The 21,140-nt window shown below is 50.8% G+C and overlaps 1 protein-coding gene and 1 long non-coding RNA gene across 5 annotated transcripts in view; both read right to left on the bottom strand.

The window, feature by feature from the left end:
• Positions 1 to 4,124: 4,124 nt before the first annotated feature.
• Positions 4,125 to 9,326, bottom strand: HSP90AA1 (heat shock protein 90 alpha family class A member 1). The gene is made up of 11 exons (XM_019747153.2): positions 9,145 to 9,326; positions 8,390 to 8,551; positions 7,933 to 8,299; positions 7,483 to 7,616; positions 6,877 to 7,197; positions 6,534 to 6,699; positions 6,160 to 6,350; positions 5,889 to 6,036; positions 5,396 to 5,664; positions 4,700 to 5,033; positions 4,125 to 4,422 (listed from the first exon to the last, which is right to left on the bottom strand). The coding sequence occupies exons 2-11, from the start codon at positions 8,549 to 8,551 to the stop codon at positions 4,313 to 4,315; spliced, it is 2,202 nt and encodes a 733-aa protein (XP_019602712.1). The 5' UTR covers positions 9,145 to 9,326; the 3' UTR covers positions 4,125 to 4,312.
• Positions 9,327 to 13,274: 3,948 nt separating this feature from the next.
• The window catches only part of LOC109455555 (uncharacterized), a 36,198-nt gene continuing 28,332 nt past the window's right edge, over positions 13,275 to 21,140 (bottom strand). For 3 of the 4 annotated variants that reach the window (XR_012494505.1, XR_012494504.1, XR_012494506.1), the window contains exon 3: positions 13,339 to 19,667. This is a non-coding gene — a long non-coding RNA (uncharacterized LOC109455555). Of the gene's footprint in view, positions 19,668 to 21,140 lie in introns of all 4 variants that reach the window. The other variant, XR_012494503.1, reaches the window with a different exon arrangement.

Here is a 21,140-nt window from a genome sequence, read left to right as displayed (position 1 = left end):
TGGGAGGGCTTAGCCTGGCCCCAGGGACGTGAAGACTATTCCAGGCAGGTAATTGCTTATTGGCTGGATTTCTGTTTGGGATATGAGAAAGTTCCGGAAATACATAGTGGTGATGGTTGCACATTTTGAATGTAGTTAACGCCCCTGAACTGTACACTTAAAATGGTCAATTGTATGTTATGTATATTTTACCACAATTTTAAAAAAAGACCAGCCCTGGGAGGAGGTCTGGTGCACGGAGGGTCTGTCGAGAGGGGTGTCTGTGGGTTTTAAGTTGCTGACCATGTTCTGGGGCTCCCCTACCTACCTCAGGAGGCTCGGTGGGAGGCCAACCGGAAAAATGAAAGAAATTAGAGACTATACATTAAACTAAAGTATTTGTAAACTGAAATGGCTAATTTATTCATGAATATTTGAGTATCCACCATGTTCCAGACACTGTTAGAAATATTTGGGATACATAAGTGAACAAAGCAAACATGTCTGTTCTAGAAACAGGACTGCTCCTTTCAGCTCTTCCTAAACCCCACCTTTGGAGGCAAGCTGAGCCTCAGATGTTCTTCCCAGCACTCAGACCCCAGCCCAGGGGCTGCAGGGGAGACCACTGAGTGGAAGTCAGGGTGCCTGCGCCCTCCTACTGGTCTCCCTCAGCCCAGGTGGCCCTGTGTTTTCCTGTAAGACAAGATGGGGTGGGCTAGAATGGAGTAAGGCCACTGGGCATGACGAGACAATTTCACGGATCATGATGGTGGAGCTGACTTACCAAATCACTTCAGTATTCCTGGCACTGAAGACCTTTTCAGGTGTGGGCACAGGCCCCACTATTGTAAGAGGCCACCTGCACAGGCCACGGGCCTTCCCACCACGTAAGTTGCTGAGCAGTCCCCAGCCCAGGCCCGAGGCCATAGCTAATGTTCAAGACACAGTTAGTGATTTTGACTCTCGCGCTTTCTCTTTCATCACTCAGATTCCATGGGTTCCTGCCCAAGACAGAAACCTCCCGGATCTCAAGCCTGGTGATGCCCTCTCCCTCGTCCTGGGAAGGCGTCCCCCACTCCCCTTTGTTGAAATAAGGTCAGCTTCATTCGTGTCAGCAGTCACCCCCTTCCAGGAGCTTCCCCAAACCCTGCCCCTCCTCGCTCTGTCCTTCTGCCTCCGCTGGGCCTCCAAGGCCCTCAGTGTAGCTGCCATGGTTTAGTTCTGCTCTGCCACTTTGGTCTGTGGCCCGCCGAACTGTGCTCGGCTGGTTCCTAGTGCGTGTTCAGTAAAAGCTTGATGAATATATGCCTGGTAGGAATTACTGAAAGTTCAGAGGACTGAGACAGTGAGGGCGGAAGTAGTCTAGGAAAACTTCCTGGAGGGGGTGAGGCTTAGACTGGGGCTTGCAGGCAGTCAGTCACACTGTGGTAGCAGTGAGCCTAAGTCAGGTGACCTTGCAGGACAGGGAGGAAGGCCCTCCCTGCGTAGGTGTCTTTGGAGGTAACAGCTGTCACTTACTGAGGACTTATCCAGGCAACTAAGCCCACTTACCTAGAAAATGGCAGAAGAGCCTTCAAGGTATTATCTCTTATTTACAAATGAGGTAATGAGGCACAGACGTCCAAGGACCTGCTCAAGGTCACTTTTGAACGCCAGCTGACTGCATTCTGTACCTTTGCTTCTTTTTCGATTTGTGCTTTAGGTATGGCGTACCATTAAATTCACCCATTTTCAGTACATTTTAAGCTCGATGGATTTTACTAAATACATACCCCCAGGCAATCATCACCTCAGGTTTTGGGAACTCTCTGAAGTTCCCTCTTGGCCCATCAACCCCACTAGGATGCCTGGACACAGGGAACCCACTTCTCCGCTTTTGTCCTTTCTGGAATTTTATGAAAATGAAATCGCATAGTACGTAGCTTTGTCTGGTTTCTTGCACTTAGCATGCTTTTGAAAATTCCCATCTCGAGTCTTCCAACACTAACCACGTCTCCAGTCACCTAGATTTCTAACTTCCCTCAGCAATGTTTAGTTCTGCCGAGGTCTTGCAAAACCTTTTGTAAAATTTATTTCTATTTAGCATGCTGTGAATGAATTTTTAAAGATTTCATTGACTGTTTATTGCTAACATAAATTCAACTGGTTTTCATATATTGATCCCCTATCCTAGGACTTTGCTGAATTCACACCATTTTTGTTGATTCCGTATTGGTGGTCTACAGACAACCATGGAATCTGTGAATGAAGCTTCTTTCCCAGTCTGAACCTGTCCTATTTTTTTCAGCACTCATCGCCCTCCTCGGCAGGCAGGATGCCTCGCATGGAGGCAGGGCGAGAAGCCGTGTTGGGTTTTGGAGCCGGTGAGGGACTCCCGGAGGTGTCTCTGTGGTGGGAGGACAGAGCCAGCATGGTGTGTGTCATCTAGCTCGAATTCTGACCCACTCGGCTGGGAGGTCCTGTCCCCAGCACGGGTTACTGGTGACAGTTCCAGACAGTAAGTACTCTACTTGCCATAAACGCTCTCCCAGTAACTCAGGGAGGACAAGTTCAGTTGGGGGACTGTTTATATAGAGGTCGTCTGCTGACTCCAGGTACCTGCTGCTTTAGAAGTCATAGGCAACCAAAACGAGACATGGGGAGCACGGCAATGTCCCGCGCCCTTCAATTCCTAGTCCTACCACGTAACCCTGTCACCCCAGCTGTAACATCTCCCAGTAAGCCAAACAGCAGAAAGGCAATGGGCTTTGGAGTTAAACTGGGCCCCAATACAGACACGAGGTAAGTAACCCCCTGGTTTGTCTACAGGGATGAGACCTCAGCCTGAGGATTTTAAGGAGTAAATGTTATCAGCACGCACCGGACTCAGTCTGCTGAGCATTAGGGCAGTGACCTTTCCCAGTAGGGTCCTGTGTCCTCTCCCTGCCACTCCGCTCCTTATCACTATCACATTTGGGAGGTGGTCTTAGAACCCAAATCCTGTGTGCTACCATTTTTTAAAAAATGAACTCTAGCAACTATGTAATGGAAGCAGTGACTCTGGATGAACGCAGTGATGATGTACTACAGAATTGTACACCTGAAACCTATGTAACTTTACTAACAATTGTCACCCTGGTAAACTTAAAAGAACTTTAGGATTGACTTTAGCCATCACAGTCCCAAGACCAATGCTCACCTTCCCTCTCTCAGCATGACCTGCAGCTCACACCCATCAGCAATCCCCTTCGCATGCGTCTTGCCTGAGCCCGTCAAGAACAAGGCGTCAGGGGAGATGGCAGTAAGTAGATCTGGTAAAGACTCTTGAGATGAGGATTCGTCAGGCCAAGCTATGAAGGGGTTATTTTTAGCGTGTAAGGTTTTACTAACGCATCAAAGGCAGTCTGGGCCTGGAAATCCAAAGGGAGGATTGGTTGGTTGCTTGTCAGAAAATGTAACAGAAGCAGGCAGTACATGCTGTCTTATAGCCCTTCTCCTCGTCTCATCACCCACACCTGCCACCTGTCACCTGGGAAGGTCACGTGAAGACAGGGCAGTCAATGTGAACCACATCTGCCCACAAATTTCCTCCTGGACAAGATGTATATGCCTAATGCTTTTAGGTCTGGACCTCCCAATCATCTGTAGTCCCCAACTCCCAAATAAAACACTTTCACATAAAACGTTTTTTTTCATACATCTGTATTTGTCACCTTTTAAAGCAAAATGTGACCTGGGCACAATGTTTCCATTCACAAAACTTGCTCTGGTTCCTTTCCAAGTGCCTCGAGAGGCAGGCTTACAATTCTGCTACTCTAAAGAACACTTTTCTTTGGAACACAGACCCTATGGATAGTTACTCCCATCAAGTTGGTTCAGCTTAATATACTAATTTCTAGGCGTGGGTACATGCAGTTAACAACTACAGGGGTGGAAGGGTTACAGCGGTCCTAGGACATTCGAGTTGTTTTAAGCGATATTCTTTTCAACGGGTGCAGCTCAGAACTTCAGTGACAAAAAATTTGGTACACTAAGGAATCCGCTTTATAGCTACCTAGATCACAAAGTTAACGTAACATTTAGGTCAGACATTTTACAACAGAACGCTATGTCTCCATCTGTTAAAAAAACCCAACATGAAACGAGAAAGGAAAAACTAGCTCAGCTTTAGTGCCTAAGGTATCACAGTAGCAGACACTGAAAAATTGAAAGAAATCTTATCTTTCCTTTAAGTACGTATTGTCATGCCATACGTTTTCAAACTAACACAAAAATAAAAAAATTCTTGAAAATATATGGAAGGGAATGAAGGTAAAATATTTCACACGTGTACAAGCCACCCTTCAGGCACAGCTCAGTCTACTTCTTCCATGCGTGATGTGTCATCATCCCCTTCGAGGGGCGGCATCTCTTCAGTGACAGTAGCACCGCTGTCGTCAGCAGTGGGGTCATCTTCATCAATACCTTTTTAGAAACGAAACCCAAGTATTAGGTTCTTAAAACCAACGAGTTAGCCTAACACTGTTGGCTCCTCACCCCTTTCAAGGCTGGGCAATTACAGGTACACGAATCTTTCACGTTTAGCCCTCATGAGCAGACGGTCTACTTATTCCTTCCACACGTGACTTAAGTGTCTCCAGAGCCAAGTAAGATAAGCCAATTTTCTCCAGGTAGCTGGCAGTTACCCCTCCCTTTCAACAGCCCCACGCAGAAATTTCTTTTCCTGGCAGCACAGGCTTACCTAGACCGAGTTTGATCATCCTGTAGATGCGGTTGGCGTGGGTCTGGGGGTCTTCCAGACTGAAGCCGGAAGACAGGAGCGCGGTCTCGTAGAGCAGGATGACCAGGTCCTTCACAGACTTGTCGTTCTTGTCAGCTTCAGCCTTCTGCCTTAAGGTCTCAATAATGGAATGGTCAGGGTTTATCTCCAGGTGCTTCTTTGCCGCCATGTAACCCATTGTTGAGTTGTCTCTTAGGGCTTGAGCCTTCATGATTCTTTCCATGTTTGCTGTCCAGCCATATGTGCTTGTGACAATGCAGCAAGGGGATGTCACCAATCGGTTTGACACAACCACCTGTAATCAAAGCATTAAGTGATGACTGACAAGGCCTAGAAAGACTGCTGTTCTAACTTCTCAAGACCTGTATCAGCTTTATTGTGCAATGAACACTAAGCAAGCAAGTACTGAGGAGTCAGAAACTGTGTAGCGGCACATTTAGGCATGCGAAGTTTGCTTTCTGTACATTCTCCTCCTCTCAGGCCCTTTAAAGCATCGTAAGAGCTACATCCATCACTGAACAAAAAGGCTCGTTTTCTATTTGTAAGTTCAGAGAACTTATGAGAAAGGAGCCATGTGTGTGACTTGACTTGAAAAAACAACACGGCTTCTAAGTGTCAGTAATTAAGAATTAGAGGTAGAAGGAAACACATCCACACCTTTTCTACTTTTTTCTCAAGGATGTCCTTCATGATTTTGCAGAGGTTTTCAAACTTCGCTTTCTTCTCCTCCTGTTTCTGTTTCTCTTCTTCGTCTTCTGGCAGTTCCAAGCCCTCTTTGGTGACTGACACCAAAGTCTTGCCCTCGAACTCCTTCAGCTGCTGCACACAGTACTCATCAATGGGCTCGATCATGTACATCACTTCCAGGCCATGCTTGCGCAGCCGCTCCACGAAGGCCGAGTTTGCCACCTGGTCCTTAGTCTCGCCTGCGACGGGAAAGTTACTGTTAGACCTTTAACCGGAAGAGGCTTCACTTCCTTCTGGCTTTTCCCACCTGTCAGATCTAACCACCCCCAGACATAGGCTGCTTCACCTTCACTATCTTGCCTGACTAACACCTAGTGTGGACCTACAGCCACATGGGTAGAACACCCGCAGGTGTTTTCCGTGAGGTTACAAGGGACATGATTTAACACGTCTCGTCCCTTACCTGTGATGTAGTAGATGTGTTTTTGGTTCTCCTTCATTCTTGTGCAATAGTCCTTGAGAGAAACCATCTCGTCGCCAGAAGCAGATGTGTAATATCTTAACAACTCGGAAAGCTTCTTCCGATTTTGAGAGTCTTCATGTATTCCAAGCTAAAAGATAACATTAGCTTTAGAAAGACTTACCCACAAAAAGAAAAAGAAAAAAAAAAAAATCACTGAAAATTTGAGAAGCCTGTTCGATTACTGCTAATGGTCAAATGTGTTTAGACGAACCTTAATATTTTTAGAGAACTGCTCATAAAACTTTTTGTAGTTCTCTTTATCTTCTGCCAGTTCAGTGAAGAGTTCTAAGCATTTCTTGACCAAATTCTTTCTGATAACTTTCAGAATTTTGCTTTGTTGCAACATCTCCCGGGAAATATTGAGAGGGAGGTCCTCAGAATCCACGACACCTCTGATGAAATCTGAAAAATTAACAACAAATGCACTCAGTCATTCGAAAGACAAAATTAACAACAAACACATAAACCCAAAAAACCGAAGATGAATGATCCCCCCCTCCACCAATACTTAAGAATTCGTGGAGCCCACAGTATGAATTTCTCTAACCAGTGACTGTACCATTGTTTAAATTTGACTCCACTTACTCAGGTATTCAGGGATTAGCTCCTCGCAATTATCCATGATGAAAACTCTGCGAACATATAACTTAATGTTGTTCTTCTTCTTTCTGTTTTCAAAGAGATCAAAGGGAGCACGTCTTGGGACAAAAAGAAGAGCTCGGAATTCCAATTGTCCTTCAACTGAAAAATGCTGTAATAGAATGCACACGAAGTCAATCAATTTAAGATCAACACTTACAGTGACACGTCCAGCACTGTGTGTGGGGGAACGGGCTAGGGGCTGGGATGAAATGGCTGCCAGCAACCGCCCTCACGCCGCCCGACCTGGACGGGGCACCCAGCTCGGAAGCACCCAGCACTCGCTCACCTTCACTGCCAAGTGGTCCTCCCAGTCGTTGGTCAGGCTCTTGTAGAACTCCCCATATTCTTCGTTACTGATGTCGTCAGGATTTCTGGTCCAAATAGGCTTTGTCTTGTTCAGTTCCTCTTGGTCAATGTACTTCTCCTTAATCTTCTTCTTCTTCTTCTTGTCGCCGTCCTTCTTTTCCTCCTCTTCTTCATCGGAGCCCACGTCTTCTATCTCGGGTTTGTCGTCAGACTCCTTTTCTTCCTTCTCTTTCTCTTCCTCCTTGTCTTCCTTTTCTTCAGCCTCATCATCACTCACTTCTTTATCACGTTCCTTCTCCACCTGCAAAACACATGAACCACATCACTCTGCATGCTGAGTAATTAGCACACCCGAGCATGCACACTTTATTCCTAAACCTAAATGAGCTGAGAGATGAGTATCGCCAGGACACTTGTCAATATTTGATGGATTTATAGCCCTGGGTACCTGGAGAGTAAGAACAGACTTCAGACTAGTCACTCCAGTCATTACTACAAGTCTGGGTCTTTCCTTCCGCAGCTCTTCAAGACCATGGGTTTTACTTCAATTACTGTTTATCTACACACAGGACACATAGAAACTCACAAAAAGAGTAATGGGGTAGCCAATAAACTGAGAGTGTTTCTTCACAATCTCCTTTATTCTTCTCTCCTCCAAGTATTCAGTCTGGTCTTCTTTCAGGTGCAAGACAACCTTTGTTCCACGACCCATAGGTTCCCCTAAAAGAGAAGTAGGAAAACGAATTTAATTTCAACCTCAACAGCCAAGTCTAGGTAAAAAAATTACAATCTTCTCAGCTCTGAACACCATACCCAACATTTTTGGACCAAGTCTATAAGACAGGGCTTGTTGTTACTACAGATGGAACAGTCCCAGCACAGTGAGCTGCCTTGCCCAAGACAGATACCCACAACGGCAGGCCATTACTGCCACGAGCTCGCTCCCAAACATTAATTTCACAGCATCCCCAGGGCTTACAGCTCCCTAACTCCACAGGACTGCTTCACCCAGGAAATTATTCTATCACGTGCCTACCTGTGTCAGTCCTGACTGTGAATGAACCTCCTGCAGAAGACTCCCAGGCATACTGCTCATCATCGTTATGTTTGGTGATCACGGTCACTTTCTCAGCGACCAAATACGCCGAGTAAAAGCCAACACCGAACTGGCCAATCATAGAGATATCTGCACCAGCCTGCAAGGCCTCCATGAATGCTTTGGTACCAGATTTGGCAATAGTGCCAAGGTTATTGATCAGATCAGCCTTGGTCATTCCTATTCCAGTATCCACAATAGTGAGGGTTCGATCCTGTTTGTTTGGAATGAGGTTTATGTGCAGCTCTTTCCCGGAGTCTAGTTTACTGGGATCTGTCAAGCTTTCGTATCTGATTTTGTCCAGAGCCTATCAAAAGAGATGAATTGTTAAGCAGAGCCCCTCGGTGGTGAAGTTACACTGACACCAAAACCCAATTTACGTTACTGGGAGACTTACATCTGATGAATTTGAAATAAGCTCCCTCAGAAAGATCTCCTTATTCGAGTAGAAAGTATTGATGATCAATGACATCAACTGGGCAATTTCTGCCTGAAAGGCAAACGTCTCGATCTCCTCCTCCTCCATCGGCTGGTCTTGGGTCTGGGTTTCCTCAGGCATCTGAAAAGGACCCCGCGCCAGTCAGGACCCCGCAGTCCGTCCCCAGCGGCACCACAGGACCCAGCTGCGTTCTGCCAGCATTTTTAGAGCTTTTCGAGAGAGACGCGCAGAACTGAATAACCCGAACACAGGAGGCCGCCGACAAAGGGATGACCTCATTCCGAGTCGCGATGGTTCAAGGAGCGTGCGCGCCTCGAGGCGGCCGGCGGCCGAGCGCCAGGCACTCGCAGGCCGTCGGTAACGGGCGCCCGCCCGCCTGCGGCTCGGCCGGCGGCTGCAGCCACAACGCCCCACGCCCGGCCCGGGCAACGGCCCTGCGAGCGGCCTTCCGCGGGGGGCAGGAGGGTCCCGCCGGGGGCCCCCACGTCGCTTCTCCGGTGCAAGGGCGAGACCCCGGCCTCCCCGCCCTTCCCAGGAGGGGGAGCGTGTGAGGCCACGGCAGGCCCGCGGCCTTCGGGGGGAAGCGCAGATGCGCCAGCTCTCGGGCGGAGGCGCTTCACCCCGGACCCCCGCCGCCCGCCGCTCCGCAGCCGCCCGCCCGCTACACCCCTCCGTCCCTCCGAACCCCCCGAGGCCCCACAACCGCCCCTCACCTTGGCTGAAGGGCCGCAGGAGCTGCGCAGCAACCGGACGCAGAAGCAACTGGCGCGCCGCCCCCGCGCCTCCCTTATATAGAGGCGGGCCCGCCCTGCGCGCGGCGCCTTTTCCAGAAGCCTCCCGAACCTTCCGGAAGAACCCTCCCCAACTGCCGCCGCGGCCGCGCGCTTGCGCCTGCGCTCTGGCCGCCGCCAGCGCCCCCCACTGGTACGCGCGCCCTTCCCCCAACAGCCGCCGCGCGCGCCCCCGAGCCTGCTTCAGTGCGCTTGCGCGCGTCCGGAATTCTCGGGAAGGTCTCGCGCTTTCTGGGCCCCCGCCCCCTCCGTCCTGCCCACGCGGGCCACCGCTCCCGGGGTTGCATCCCCCGCTGGGCGCGCGCCGGGGAGTCGGGACCAAGGGCCCGCGCGCGCGTTTTCTGTGAAGTCTGCCAAAGTGAACCTGTAATTCTTAGCGTGCCCTCCTAGTGTGGCAGCTCGTGCATTAGAGGACAGACCCTCAATGACGTGCTGCGCGCCTCGCGCTCTGTCCCGCCTCGGCCTCAGAACCGGGTCCCCAGCGTCAGGGGGCCGGTGCCAGCGACTCGGGCCCCGGGCTAGGTTCACGGCCTTGAGGCCCTGTGCAGGGGTTCAAGGCAGCGTGAAGGGCAGTGAGTCCAGGCTCCCGGCCACGTTCAGGAGCTTGGGGGACCAGGGCAACCACAGGGAGTACAGGGCTGGGTTGGCGGTACGGGACCGCATCTATTCGCCCGGGCAGCGATTGTGGGTTTACGTCCCTGGAATTGGGGCAACAGGTGCCAGCCAGGGCCTCGTTATTGTGGGGCCAGTTCATGATTGAGGGGTGACTGGGACGTGTGCACAGGGAGGCAAGCGGACCCCTGGTTTCTGCCTTCATGAGAAGGGTGCCCCGGGAGATGTGTGTGGGGGTCAGGTTTAGACAAGGGGAGCCCCCCACTCGGGGTTTCTTGGGACTCCGGGCTGCTGGGTGTAGGACGGCGCAGGAGGGCCAACAGGTAAGTCTGAGGGTCCGCCGCACCTCCTAGGGCCCCCAGAACGCAGCCACTGCCTGTATTTCGGGGCTAGTCCTGTCCCCAACCCCATCGTGCACAGGGGCAAATGAAGCAGACACGCACCTAGTCCCCAATTCTCCAAACCCAGGAGCACTCCCTTGGGGATTCGTACCTGCCTTTGGTTTCCCTAAAACCACATCCTTCACACTGAGGGCCCCTTAGTCCGAAATTCCGGCATTTGGTGAACAAATGCGTACTCCCCCAGCTACCTCCATCACGATTTTATAAAGCCCATCTTTTTTACTTATTTTACATAATTTCAGGTATACATATAAAGTATCTAATTCATGGCTGGAGCGATTAAATTGCACCAAAATCCACTTTCTAAATGGGAATTCCCAAAGTGTTTTGAAAATGCCACATGAGAGGTGTAAGGCTCTTGCGGGGGGGGGGGGGGGGGGGTCCGTAGACTGTCAACTCAAAAACCTGGGAGTTTTACGGGTGAGGAAACATGAGCATCCCTCCTCCCTGCCAACGACTACCCAGTAATCCATCCCCCACTCTCGACTCTTTTGTCTCTAGCTCCTCCCACTGACCCTCTGCCTCCCCCCACACACACCGAGCCTTCGGGAACAATCTGGAAGCTCCTTACGATGTAAACAAACCTGACTGAGCACTTCCTCCCCCGCCTTGTCTCCAGAGAAACCCAGCTTTTCCAGAACTAGGGTTTTCAAACTGGGCCTTGAGACCCATAGGCAGTGTGTGAAATCAACGCCGGCATCCTGACTCGCAATGAAACAGGAAAAATAGGATGGAAACTGCCACCCACGTACAGGGGTGGTGAGGGTGGTCAGGCATTTACTGGGGCACGTTGCAGAATGTATTTCTGATCCCAGCAGAGTCCAGACAGAAGCTCAGCCTGGCTTTCCCTGCGGCCTGGGCTGGGGTGCGGGCGGAGGGAGGTGGGGAGGAGGAGGAAAGAGGGAGGCAATTAATGCTGCAAGTTCCCTTCGGTCACTGTCAGCAGTGCGAGGGCTCCACGCGAGGTGGTGTGGGGCGCCTCCTCCACCTCTAGCCCACTAGCTGCCCTCCTGACATGAAGGCCTGGCCCACTTCCTTCCTGCCCCTCTTCTGCCGTGGCCCAGGAGGTTTAAGGTTTCTTGTAGACTGTAGACAAGCGATTCAAAACCCCAGCGGTGAGCGTCTCTGTTCTCAGCCCCATCACCTCCCCTCCCCTGCCCTCCCCTCCGGAGAACTTGCCCTCAGGCCACCCCGGGACCACATTTCCCAGCAAACTCCAACTTTGTTGTCTGGTCCTTCTGTTCTCCAGGTCTCCTCTGCCTGCATCTGCTAACTAAATCCTAGGACGTTTTCTGTCCTGTCCTTTGACCTCTGGGTAACATGCCACACTAACCACCATCTCCCTCTTGGAGACCTCTGCCTGAGATCCAGGATGCCTCCGTCCACTGGCAGCTCCTGTCTCCTCTGCAGGCTTGTCCCCCTCTCCCCTGCCTGTCACGGGGAACTCCTGGAACAGTACATGTGTGTACGGTGAGCCACAGAAAAGACCAGGCCAGGCCTCTACCAGCTCCAGACCGGGACGCTGAATCACCTGGCTGCCTTCCAGGTCCCACCACTGTCTAGAACCCCAAGCATCCCAATGGATCCTGCGTGGGCCCTGCCATTTCCGTCTCTGAAATTTCTCCTGAGTCCATCCATTTTTCTCCATTCTCGTCCCCCACCCATGTCCCCAGTCCTTTCCCCATCAGCTCACCTGGAAGACCTCCGCAGCCACCTGACTGCCTCCACTATCTACTCAGGTCTGTCTCCACCCTATATAGCCAGGGAGGGCTTTGAGAACACAGGTCTGACTATGTCAGTCTCTTCCACACCCTCCCCAGCCCCTCACTGACACGCCATCACTCCTAAGGGACAGACAGTCCTAACCAGGCCTGTGCACCCTGCAGGGAACCCCACCTACCCATTTGTCCTCAGTTCCCACGGTGCTCCCACAAGTTGTGCACATGCTGTTCCTTCCCCCGGAACACCATTCCCTCTCTTCTAATTAATGTCCCAGTGGCCCTTCAGTTCATTTCCTTAGGGACCTTGCTTTCCTACCAGGCCCGGGGATGCCCTGACATAAAAAGGTTCTCAGACGTGGGTCCCTCCCCGTCAGCATGAGCCACAGGCCCTCACGCATTTCACCCAGCCCTCCAACCCCTGCTTTTCCAGCCCCACTTCACTTCCTTCTCAACCCAGTCTCCTCCTGCTCCCTCAACTCTGCATTTCTAATGCATCTCCAAGTCCTGCAGATTTAGCTCCTAATTATTTGTTGAATTCTTCCCAAAGTAATCTTGCTGTCAGAGGAAGCTGACCATTTTCCTCCTCCATTTGAAAACTTTCAGTGTCCCTCCACTAAGTTGGGACACAAGGCACAGACTCTGGATCCAGGTGCCCGGGATTCTAGTCCCAGCTCTGCCACTGCCCTGAGTGACCCCGGCAAGTCACTTATCCTCTCTGTGCCTCTGGTTCAGCATCTGTAAAATGGGCATGAAAATATCTTCTTCATAGGGTTGCTAAGAGGCTTAAATTGGGAATGGCCCAGGACACGGTCTGGCACACAGTAACTGTTATGTACATATTTGTTAAAGTAAATAAATAACTTTCTAATTTTCCTTTTGATTTCTTCTTTGACCCATGCATAATTTACAGATGTGTTCGTTTCCAAGTATTTGGAGGTTTTCCAGATACCTTTTTGTTACTGATTTCTAATACTTAATTCCATTGTGGTCAGAGAACATTCTTTGCATGATTTGAATTCTATCAAATTTATTGAGACTTATTTTATGGCCCAGAATATGGTCTATCTTGATAAATGTTCTGTACACAAAATAATCATGCTGAGGGAAAGGTGCCAGTCATTGACACAACACTTTAGAAGATGCAAACTAATCAGCAGAGCTGCCCGTGGGGGTGGGGCTGACAGAGTACAGGGAGAGGTGGGGGGGCAGGAGGACACTTTGGGTGGTGCGGCTGGTCACTGGCTTGTTTGCAGGGATGGTTTCACAGGTGCATGCTGTGCTGAAACGTACCAAACTACTTTAAACGTGTGCAGTTTATGGCATGTCAATTATACCTCCTAAAGCTGTTTGTTTGTTTTTTTAATAAATTTTATTGGGGAACAGTGTGTTTCTCCAGGGCCCATCAGCTCCAAGTCATTGTCCTTCAATCTAGTTGTGGAGGGCGCAGCTCAGTTCTAAGTCCAGTCACCGTTTTCAATCTTAGTTGCAGGGGGTGCAGCCCACCATCCCATGCAGGAATTGAACCTGCAGCCTTGTTGTAGAGAGCTTGCGCTCTAACCAACTGAGCCATCCGGCTGCCCCTAATGCTGCTTTTTAAAAACTGACATCGTTTAGCAAAGACCTAGGAGAAATGTTCAGAATCAAGTTGTATAGGAAAATTCAGGGGTTCATGCTTTGGCACAGTTTGCTCGGAGGAGGCTGGTGTCAGTTAAAGCATGGGTGGTAGCGAGATTGTGAGTCGTGTCCCTGCCATCGCTGGCTGTGTGACTTCGAGCAGGTTACTCAGCCGCTCTGTGCTTCAGTCTTCTCTCCTCTATAACAGGGGTGACCGTAGTTAGGATGTGGGAGGATGCCATGAGCTAATCTCACGGAAGCCCTCAGCACCTGGCCTGCAGCACGAGTGCTCAGAGCACAGACACGCTGTTGTCTTGACAGAGAGCGGGGAGCCAGGGTGACTGCGCAGGCAGCCGAGAACCACTGGGATGCCATCCTGCCCTGGCGCCCACCTGCCAGGACTGGGCTCACAGCTAGGGACGGAAAGGAAGGGCTGAGAGCGGGCCCCAGAGGAAGTGGTGAACTGACCGCGCAGGAAGGTGGAGCGACTGGGCCAGCCCTCTGTTTCTGGCTGTGTGTGTTTCAGAGACGGCCCTAAAACGGATTTCCCCAGAGCAAACCAGTGTTCCCACGGACTAGCTATAAAACGGGATACTCTGGTGCCCAGTGTGTTCTCAGCCTGGCAAGTTTTTTTGTTTTTTTTTTAAAGAAACATTTATTCAGTGTCATGATCAGATTATTGCATTTAGCCATCCACAGCATGTGTACAAAAAAAAATCTACACGAAAACCCTTTGCTGGTTTGCTGTACACTTTCCATAGAACAGAAACTAAAATAACCTGATACACAATTAATCACAAATACAGTCCTCGAGTTTGTTGCCCATGCACATGAGTATTGTCTAAAACATGGCTTCTTGTATAATAACAGCGAGGCTCCACCACCAGTGTGCTTGGCTGAGTTCACAAATCTGCTGTAACCTGCGGCTTCCCTGTCACTTCTCTGGATCTCCTCTCCGGCTGCGCTTTGCTTCCTGGCAGCAGTTAAAACCTTCTGCCGCTGCCATAGCTGCTGCTGGAACCACCATAGCCACCTTGGGTTCGTGGTTTGGCAAATACTGGCCTCCACCACCATAGGGGCCAGAGCCTCTGCCTCCAAAGTTTCTTCCTTTCATGGGGCTAAACTTTGACGATTGACTGTTGTAATTGCCAAAATCATTGTAGCTTCTGCCGCCTCCATATCTGCTTCCATCGTTACCACACCCATGACAGCCATCCCCACGGCCACCATATCCTCACCACCACGACTGCCATCAAGACACCTCGACCACTGAGGTTTCCTCCACGACCAAAGTTGGCATTCCCACCAAGACCACCACCGAAGTTTCCGGAACCACTTTGACCTCTGGCTGGATGAAGCGCAGCCGCCTCCTGCTTAGATAGGGCTTTCCTTACATCTCAGTTGGGGCCATTCACAGGATGGTGTTTCTGAATGGCAGTCGTGTCTACAGAGTCACGGTCATCACAGGTCACAAAAGCAAAGCTTCCCTTCTTGCCACAGCCTCGGTCAGTCATGATTTCAGTCACTGAGTTTCCCCACACTGTTCAAAGTCTCTCTTAGGCGATGTTCTCCACTGTTGTCTTTAATACCACCAACCAAAATCTTTTTCGTAGTTAACTGGGCAGCAGAACCCAGAGAATCTCTTCTTGAGACAGCCCTCTGGTTCCACAACTCTTCATCCCCCTGCTTGGCCTTGAATTCATGGCTGTACCCGCCCCCTCTACGGTGGCATAGGTGACAAACCCGAAGCCTCTGGAGGGTTTGGTGTTGGGTCTCTCATCACCACACAGTCTGGGCGCGTTCCCCATTGCTCAGAGTGGCTCTTCGGACTCCCATCAGTTGTTTCACAGCTCAGACCTCCGAAGAAGAGCATCCGCAGCTGTTCAGGCTCTTTGGGAGACTCTTAGACATGACCACAGGGATGTCTGAGATGCTTACTCAGCGGCATCCACCAACAGAAAGATGTGATCTAATGACTGTATCTGCCAGCCTACCTTTGGCCTCGCTTTTTGATCTGCCTGGCAAGTTGTAACCCATGCTGCAGGGCCCAGCTTGGGTGGCCACCCTTGGAGGTCCATCAGCTTACCATATGCTGCCACCAGAAGGGGGCCCAGTGAACACTCCCCCTCTCCTCTCCCACTGCTACCAGCACTGAGTGTGGCAGAAAAAACGTTTGGCCATTTTGACAGAGGAAATGGTGTCTTGTGCAAGAAGCATCATTAATTTAATGCCTAGTTCCTGAGAGCCCGTGTCTGGGACCTGGGATGCAGTGGGCAAGGAATTGGGGCAGTGTCCTCACAGTGGAGATGACGCCACGTAAATGTACAGGTTTGTAAACTGACGAGTGCTGGGAGGGTGTGGGGTCCCGCTCAGGGTAGGTCTCCTAGAGGCGTCTCTGAGAACTGACGAGGTATTAGCCACTGGTGTGGGGGAGGGCATCCAGAAGAGAGAATGGCGTTTGCAAGGGCGAAATCTAGAAGGTATACTAGGAGTCAGTAGGGAGGAGTGAGAAGCGAGGTAGAGAAAGAAATGGAGGCTGTGGAAAATCCCCTCTGTGTAACTGGTGGGGTGGGGAAGAGAGCGCGAATGGGCAGGGGTGGCTGGTGGAGCCGAAGCAAGAGGCAGGCGCGGGTGCCAGGTCCTGCAGTGCGCTGGGCCAGGGAACTCCATATGTGGCCCAGAGCTCATAGCGGCATCAGGGCCTTCCCAGGAGCCCCCGTCAGACCTGCATGCACTCTGACCACACTGTGGATGAAGTTGGGAGCAGGGAGACCCAAGGAGGTCGTGCACCTGCAGAGCTGGTGGGTGGAGATGCGAAGCAGGCTTGGGAGAGACCATGGAGTCACCTTGGGGCAGCAGGTGGCTGGTGCAGAGTCACCTGTGTTGGGCCTAAACGTCTGTGGAGCACCCAGGTGAACTCGGTGGGAGGATAGCTGGGACGCAAGGGAACCAGACGCTCTTGGACAGGTGCAGGACATCCTGAGGACAGCAGTCTCCTACAGCCCAAGAGCTGGGAAGTGGGAGGGAGAGGGAACCGGGGACAGGAGGCTGGCGTGCGAGGGGCTGCAGCGTGGGGGCCTGGGTGATGGAGCTTTCTGTCCCCCTACTAGCCTCGCTAGTCTCACTTGCAGAAACCCTGTCTGTGTCTCAGGCTCTGAGTCAGGCAGTGGATAGGTGTGCGCTGAGTCTCTCCCCCCACAGCCGGAGGACTCTCAGGGAGCATCTTCAGGAGCTTACATTCTGGGGGGCAGGGGATGCAAACTATAAACATGCAGACAAGGAGTGGAATCAGTTTAGGCCGGCTCTTCAGTCTTAAAGGAACCAACAGTCTTGGCCATGAACTTGAACTTCTTCCCAGAAGCACCACCACTTACCCTTGAACTCACCTTCGAGCCTTGTGAGTCATCTTTGACTCATCCCTCAGCGCCCATATTCTGTCAGCTGCAGAGTCTGGTGCATTCTTCCTTTAAAATGTCCTTTCTCTCCATGCTCAGGGTCCCTCCCTGATCCAGGTCCCCTGGCCCCCATATCGTGGCCACCTTCAGCTGGCTCTCGCTGGATTTATGTTCTACAGTCCTGTTTTCATCTGCCCACTTCCCAGTGCAGAAATGCCAGGGATCCCAGGACACCAAGCCTGCAGTCCCTCTTGGGGCAACAAAACCCAGGGCCCAGCAGCCCAACTCACCCTATCGCTGGGCCCCTCGCTTCTCCCCATCTCCACGCGTGACCTCGGTCTCCTAGACCTGGACCACTGGCTGAAGACACCTATTAGACCTGCACACAACCCCACTGTCCCCAGGAGGAGGCACCTGTCAGCCCTGACCAGGTGGCCTGGAATTTAAGAATCCATACAGCAGAGAAATTGATAGGGAAGGAGGAAGAACAGAGGAAAGTGTGGAGGGGCGGGGGCGGGGGGCGTGCACTGAGAACCAGCTGCTCTGCTCCGTGGTTTTGCTCCAGCGCCACCCCTGCACTCAGTGCCCCCTAAGCCCAGGCCGCGGGAATGGTCCTGTCCCGGCACAGCAGCGCCCTCCGCCGAGCTCAGGCATCTTCACAGCACACTTCCATTCATTCACTGTGCAAAGACTGTGGCAGCAACTCAAGGGCTTTCCGGTCTGGCCCTGATCTTCTCTCCAGACCCTTCTCTGTCCACTTGCAGTTGTTCCCCAAACGCGCCTGAAACCTCAAGGCAGGTGCTCCGCCTGGAACACCCTTCACCTCTTCTCCAGGTTGACACTTGTCTACCAAGCTCAGCGCAACTTGGGAGTCACCCCCAGTGGCCCACGTCACTCTAGATGCCTCCTCCACAGCTCTTAGTCCACGGGGCCAAGTAGAGATTACACTTTGTCTTCCTTACCTCTTTAGCCCCCAAACCTAGTTCAAGACGTGGCACATGGCAGGAGGCCACCTACGTGGAGAATGAATGACTCTGTACAGGAAGTCCTCACTTATTGTTTGGAAACTGTGACTTGAAGTAAAACAACGCAGTATAACGAAATCAATGTTACCAGAGGCTAATTGATATAAACAAGAGTTAAGTTCCTTTGGCATTTTTCTGGTCACAAAAACATCACCAAGCTTCTAAATGAAGACCCAAAACACTTCTAATATTCAACATTGAAATAAATGTGAGCTGTACAGACACTTAAGCCAGATCAATAAAAACAAGTAAGATAAGTCAGGGTCACAGTTGGCTGGAGCCAGTCCCTGGCAGCTCAGGGCACAAGGCGGGACCACCCTGGACAGGACGCCCTTCCATCACAGGGCCACTCACACCCCCACCCACTCACACTGGGACAGTGTAGACACGCCCTTCACTCACGGGCACATCTTGTAATAGGGGAGGAAACTGGAGTCCCTGAAAAAAACCCACGGAGACCTGGGGAGACCGTGCACACTCCACAGACAGGGGCCCTGTCTGGGAATCGATTTTTATTTTCTCATCAACGTCAAAATGAAACTATATTGAACGAAACGACCAATTGGAGGCCCTGCTGTATGTTTGAAGGCCCAGCGTGAAACCCTGCGGCGAGAAGGCAGTGGTTAACCTTTGGCGCCATCTAGTGGCCAGTTGATAATTGTGTTTGGGCCCTCCAACTGGAAACGGCTGTGATATTTCGAGATTTCATGTTTTCTTCTCATGAACAGGAGAATTAGGAAAGAGATAATTATATGAGCTCCAGTCTAGATCACCACCATTAATGTCTCACCCTGAAAACTTCATGGCAAAGCTTCCAGCCTTTTTCTGAGTAGGAACAAAACTGTCTCTATAAGAGGACAGAAAGAGGCAATTTTTAAAAAAAGATTATGTGGTGTGGTAGTGGTGGTGCGTGTGTGTTTCACTGCTAAAACCCCACACACGAATAAAGACTACAGGGTGAAAATGCAAAATTTGAGATCACCTGAGTCTTAAGTTGGAGAGTTAGGGGTGAGTGTGTCTGGTCCTGCTCTTCCCCTCAGCCTCCTTAGGATCTCTCCTGGGACCTCAGGGTGGTGGCCACAAAGTGGGGGGCGGGGGGTGCCCAGAGGGGCTGTTGATCCTCACAGACACCTGAGGTGGAGCGAAGTGGGTCAGAAACAAATGGCGATCGGGCTTGGGGGGAGGGGCTACAGGAAAGGTAGCTGCATGAACAGGTCCAATGTCTCTGTCTGGCCTAGGAGCTGACAGTTTCTTTCCATCTGAGCTGAGCCAGGGGTCTGTCAGTTAGGACTCTGCCCATGTGGCCAGCTGACCAGGTGGTGGGAAGCTTGGTCTGGCCACCTTTGCCACAAACGGGGTGTTACATTTGGTGCTGACTCACTTGCAGGCTCCTGAGCTGGGCCTACCTGCCCCTCCATCACCTGGTCCTGCGGCTTCTCCCCCCACCTGCACACCCTGAGTAAAGCCCCTGCCCCAGCATCCTGTTAGCCTCTGCGATTGCTCCTGCCTTTGCTTTCCAGACATGCCTGGAAACACCCACTCCTCTTTTAGGAGCCGATCAATGTTACCTCTTCTCTGCCACCCCCACAAGAGGGGGTGTCCGCTTCCTCGTCCTTCTTTTGTTCCTCCTCGGCCAACTTTGCCGTGTTACTTCTCTTTAAGCCTCACTTTCCTCATCTGGAAAATAGGGGTAGGGATGGGACAGTTGGGTGAGGTGCCATCTGTCATAGTTTGGTTCTAAACTCTTTCACTCGAGGGCAGGTCAACTAGGGTCGAAGTGTGTTATTAAATAGAACTGAGCAGTGGACGAGTTACCGGAAACTTACTCACATTGCAAACACCCTGCACCTTCTCCGAAGTTAGCGCAGAAGTGTATGTAAATGCTTTAACTGACTGTCTCAGTGAGTATGCTGGGTAAATCATAATGTTAAACTAAGGTATGGTTCAAGGTGCCAACGGATATATAATAAGCAATTTTAATTTCTAAGCTATTTCAGTGTAGTATGCTGACCAGACGCTGCCTAGGAAATCAGAACCCTTTCAGCAACTTTGCATTGCGTTTAAAAACAGGGTAAGTAAATCTAACACTACGTTTCAGTCAACATTGAGTCTTGTTATCCAAAGGAACACAAGGCGTGGGTTAAAGCTGACAAGTGCGTGAAGGGGCTGGTGAAGAAAGAGGTGCAGCGCACGCACTTCTCTTACAGGTCCTTCACCATGACCTCTGTGCCCACCACTGCCCGTGGAGGCCCAGCTTGTCCTGCAGTTCTCACGGGGGGCCTTAGTGTTCGGTCATTAATTCTAATTTCTACTTTAAAAATCTATACATAAAATGATGTAAAAATCCCCCGTTTGAAACAGAAGAGCAGGCGAGCCGCCCAGCTTCTTTCCTTTTTGAAGGACGGCAGCAGTGAGGGGAGTTGGGCCCACAGCGAGCGAGCTCAGGGTGCAGGGTGATTGTTTCTATTACCCAGAAAGAGTGATGAGAATCTTACTGGCCCCTGTGCTTTAGATTCGGAACATGACCAAATACATGGGTGTGCTCTGCTTTACCACATGCATGTGTGTGTCCGTACATGATGGATGTGTCAGAATGTAAATACTTATCACATGTATTCTGTGACTTTTTTTTTCCGCTCAACACTATGTTTGTGGAATTTATTCACGCTGACTTATATAGCTGTAGTTTATTCTTTTTTCCTGCTGCATAATATTCTACTACATGACTGTAAGACAATTCGTGTATCTGCTGTTGGTAAATATGTCCAGATTTTTGCTGTATAAACAACGCTGCTGTGGACATTCCAGTAACTTTTCAGTTTTTGCAGATATAGCCAAATTGTTCTCACAATACTGTTGTCAGGAGGCATTCCCAGCAGAAAATGAGCGCCTTGAGCCCACTGTCACTAACACTTGGTATGCCAGATTGAAACAAATATATTTTTTTCCAACTGGTGGGTGTGCAGTGGTAACTCACTGTGATTTTAATTTGCATGTCCTTGATTTTTGTGTCTTCACTGGCCATGGGTTTGAAGCCCGCTTCATCACTGGGGCTATGTGACCCTGGGTACATTACTTAACTTCTGTGTGCCTCAGTTTCCTCACTTGTAAAGTTCCTCTCTAGAAAAACTAACCAGCTTAGACTCTGAC

Source organism: Rhinolophus sinicus, linkage group LG03, assembly GCF_036562045.2.
Source record: "Rhinolophus sinicus isolate RSC01 linkage group LG03, ASM3656204v1, whole genome shotgun sequence".
NCBI classification, from domain to species: Eukaryota; Metazoa; Chordata; class Mammalia; order Chiroptera; family Rhinolophidae; genus Rhinolophus; species Rhinolophus sinicus.
The sequence above is the reverse complement of the archived record's forward strand: the minus strand, read 5'-3'. Positions and strand labels throughout refer to the sequence as shown.

What these genes read in the sequence shown, in the direction of transcription:
- HSP90AA1 (XM_019747153.2), bottom strand. Translation starts at nt 8,551, where the DNA reads ATGCCTGAGGAAACCCAGACCCAAGACCAGCCGATGGAGGAGGAGGAG. An exon ending in GCTACCCCATTACTCTTTTT is followed by an intron (nt 7,198 to 7,482) that starts GTGAGTTTCTAT and finishes TGTGTTTTGCAG; the next exon opens with GTGGAGAAGGAACGTGATAA. An exon ending in ACACATCTACTACATCACAG is followed by an intron (nt 5,665 to 5,888) that starts GTAAGGGACGAG and finishes TTCCCGTCGCAG; the next exon opens with GCGAGACTAAGGACCAGGTG.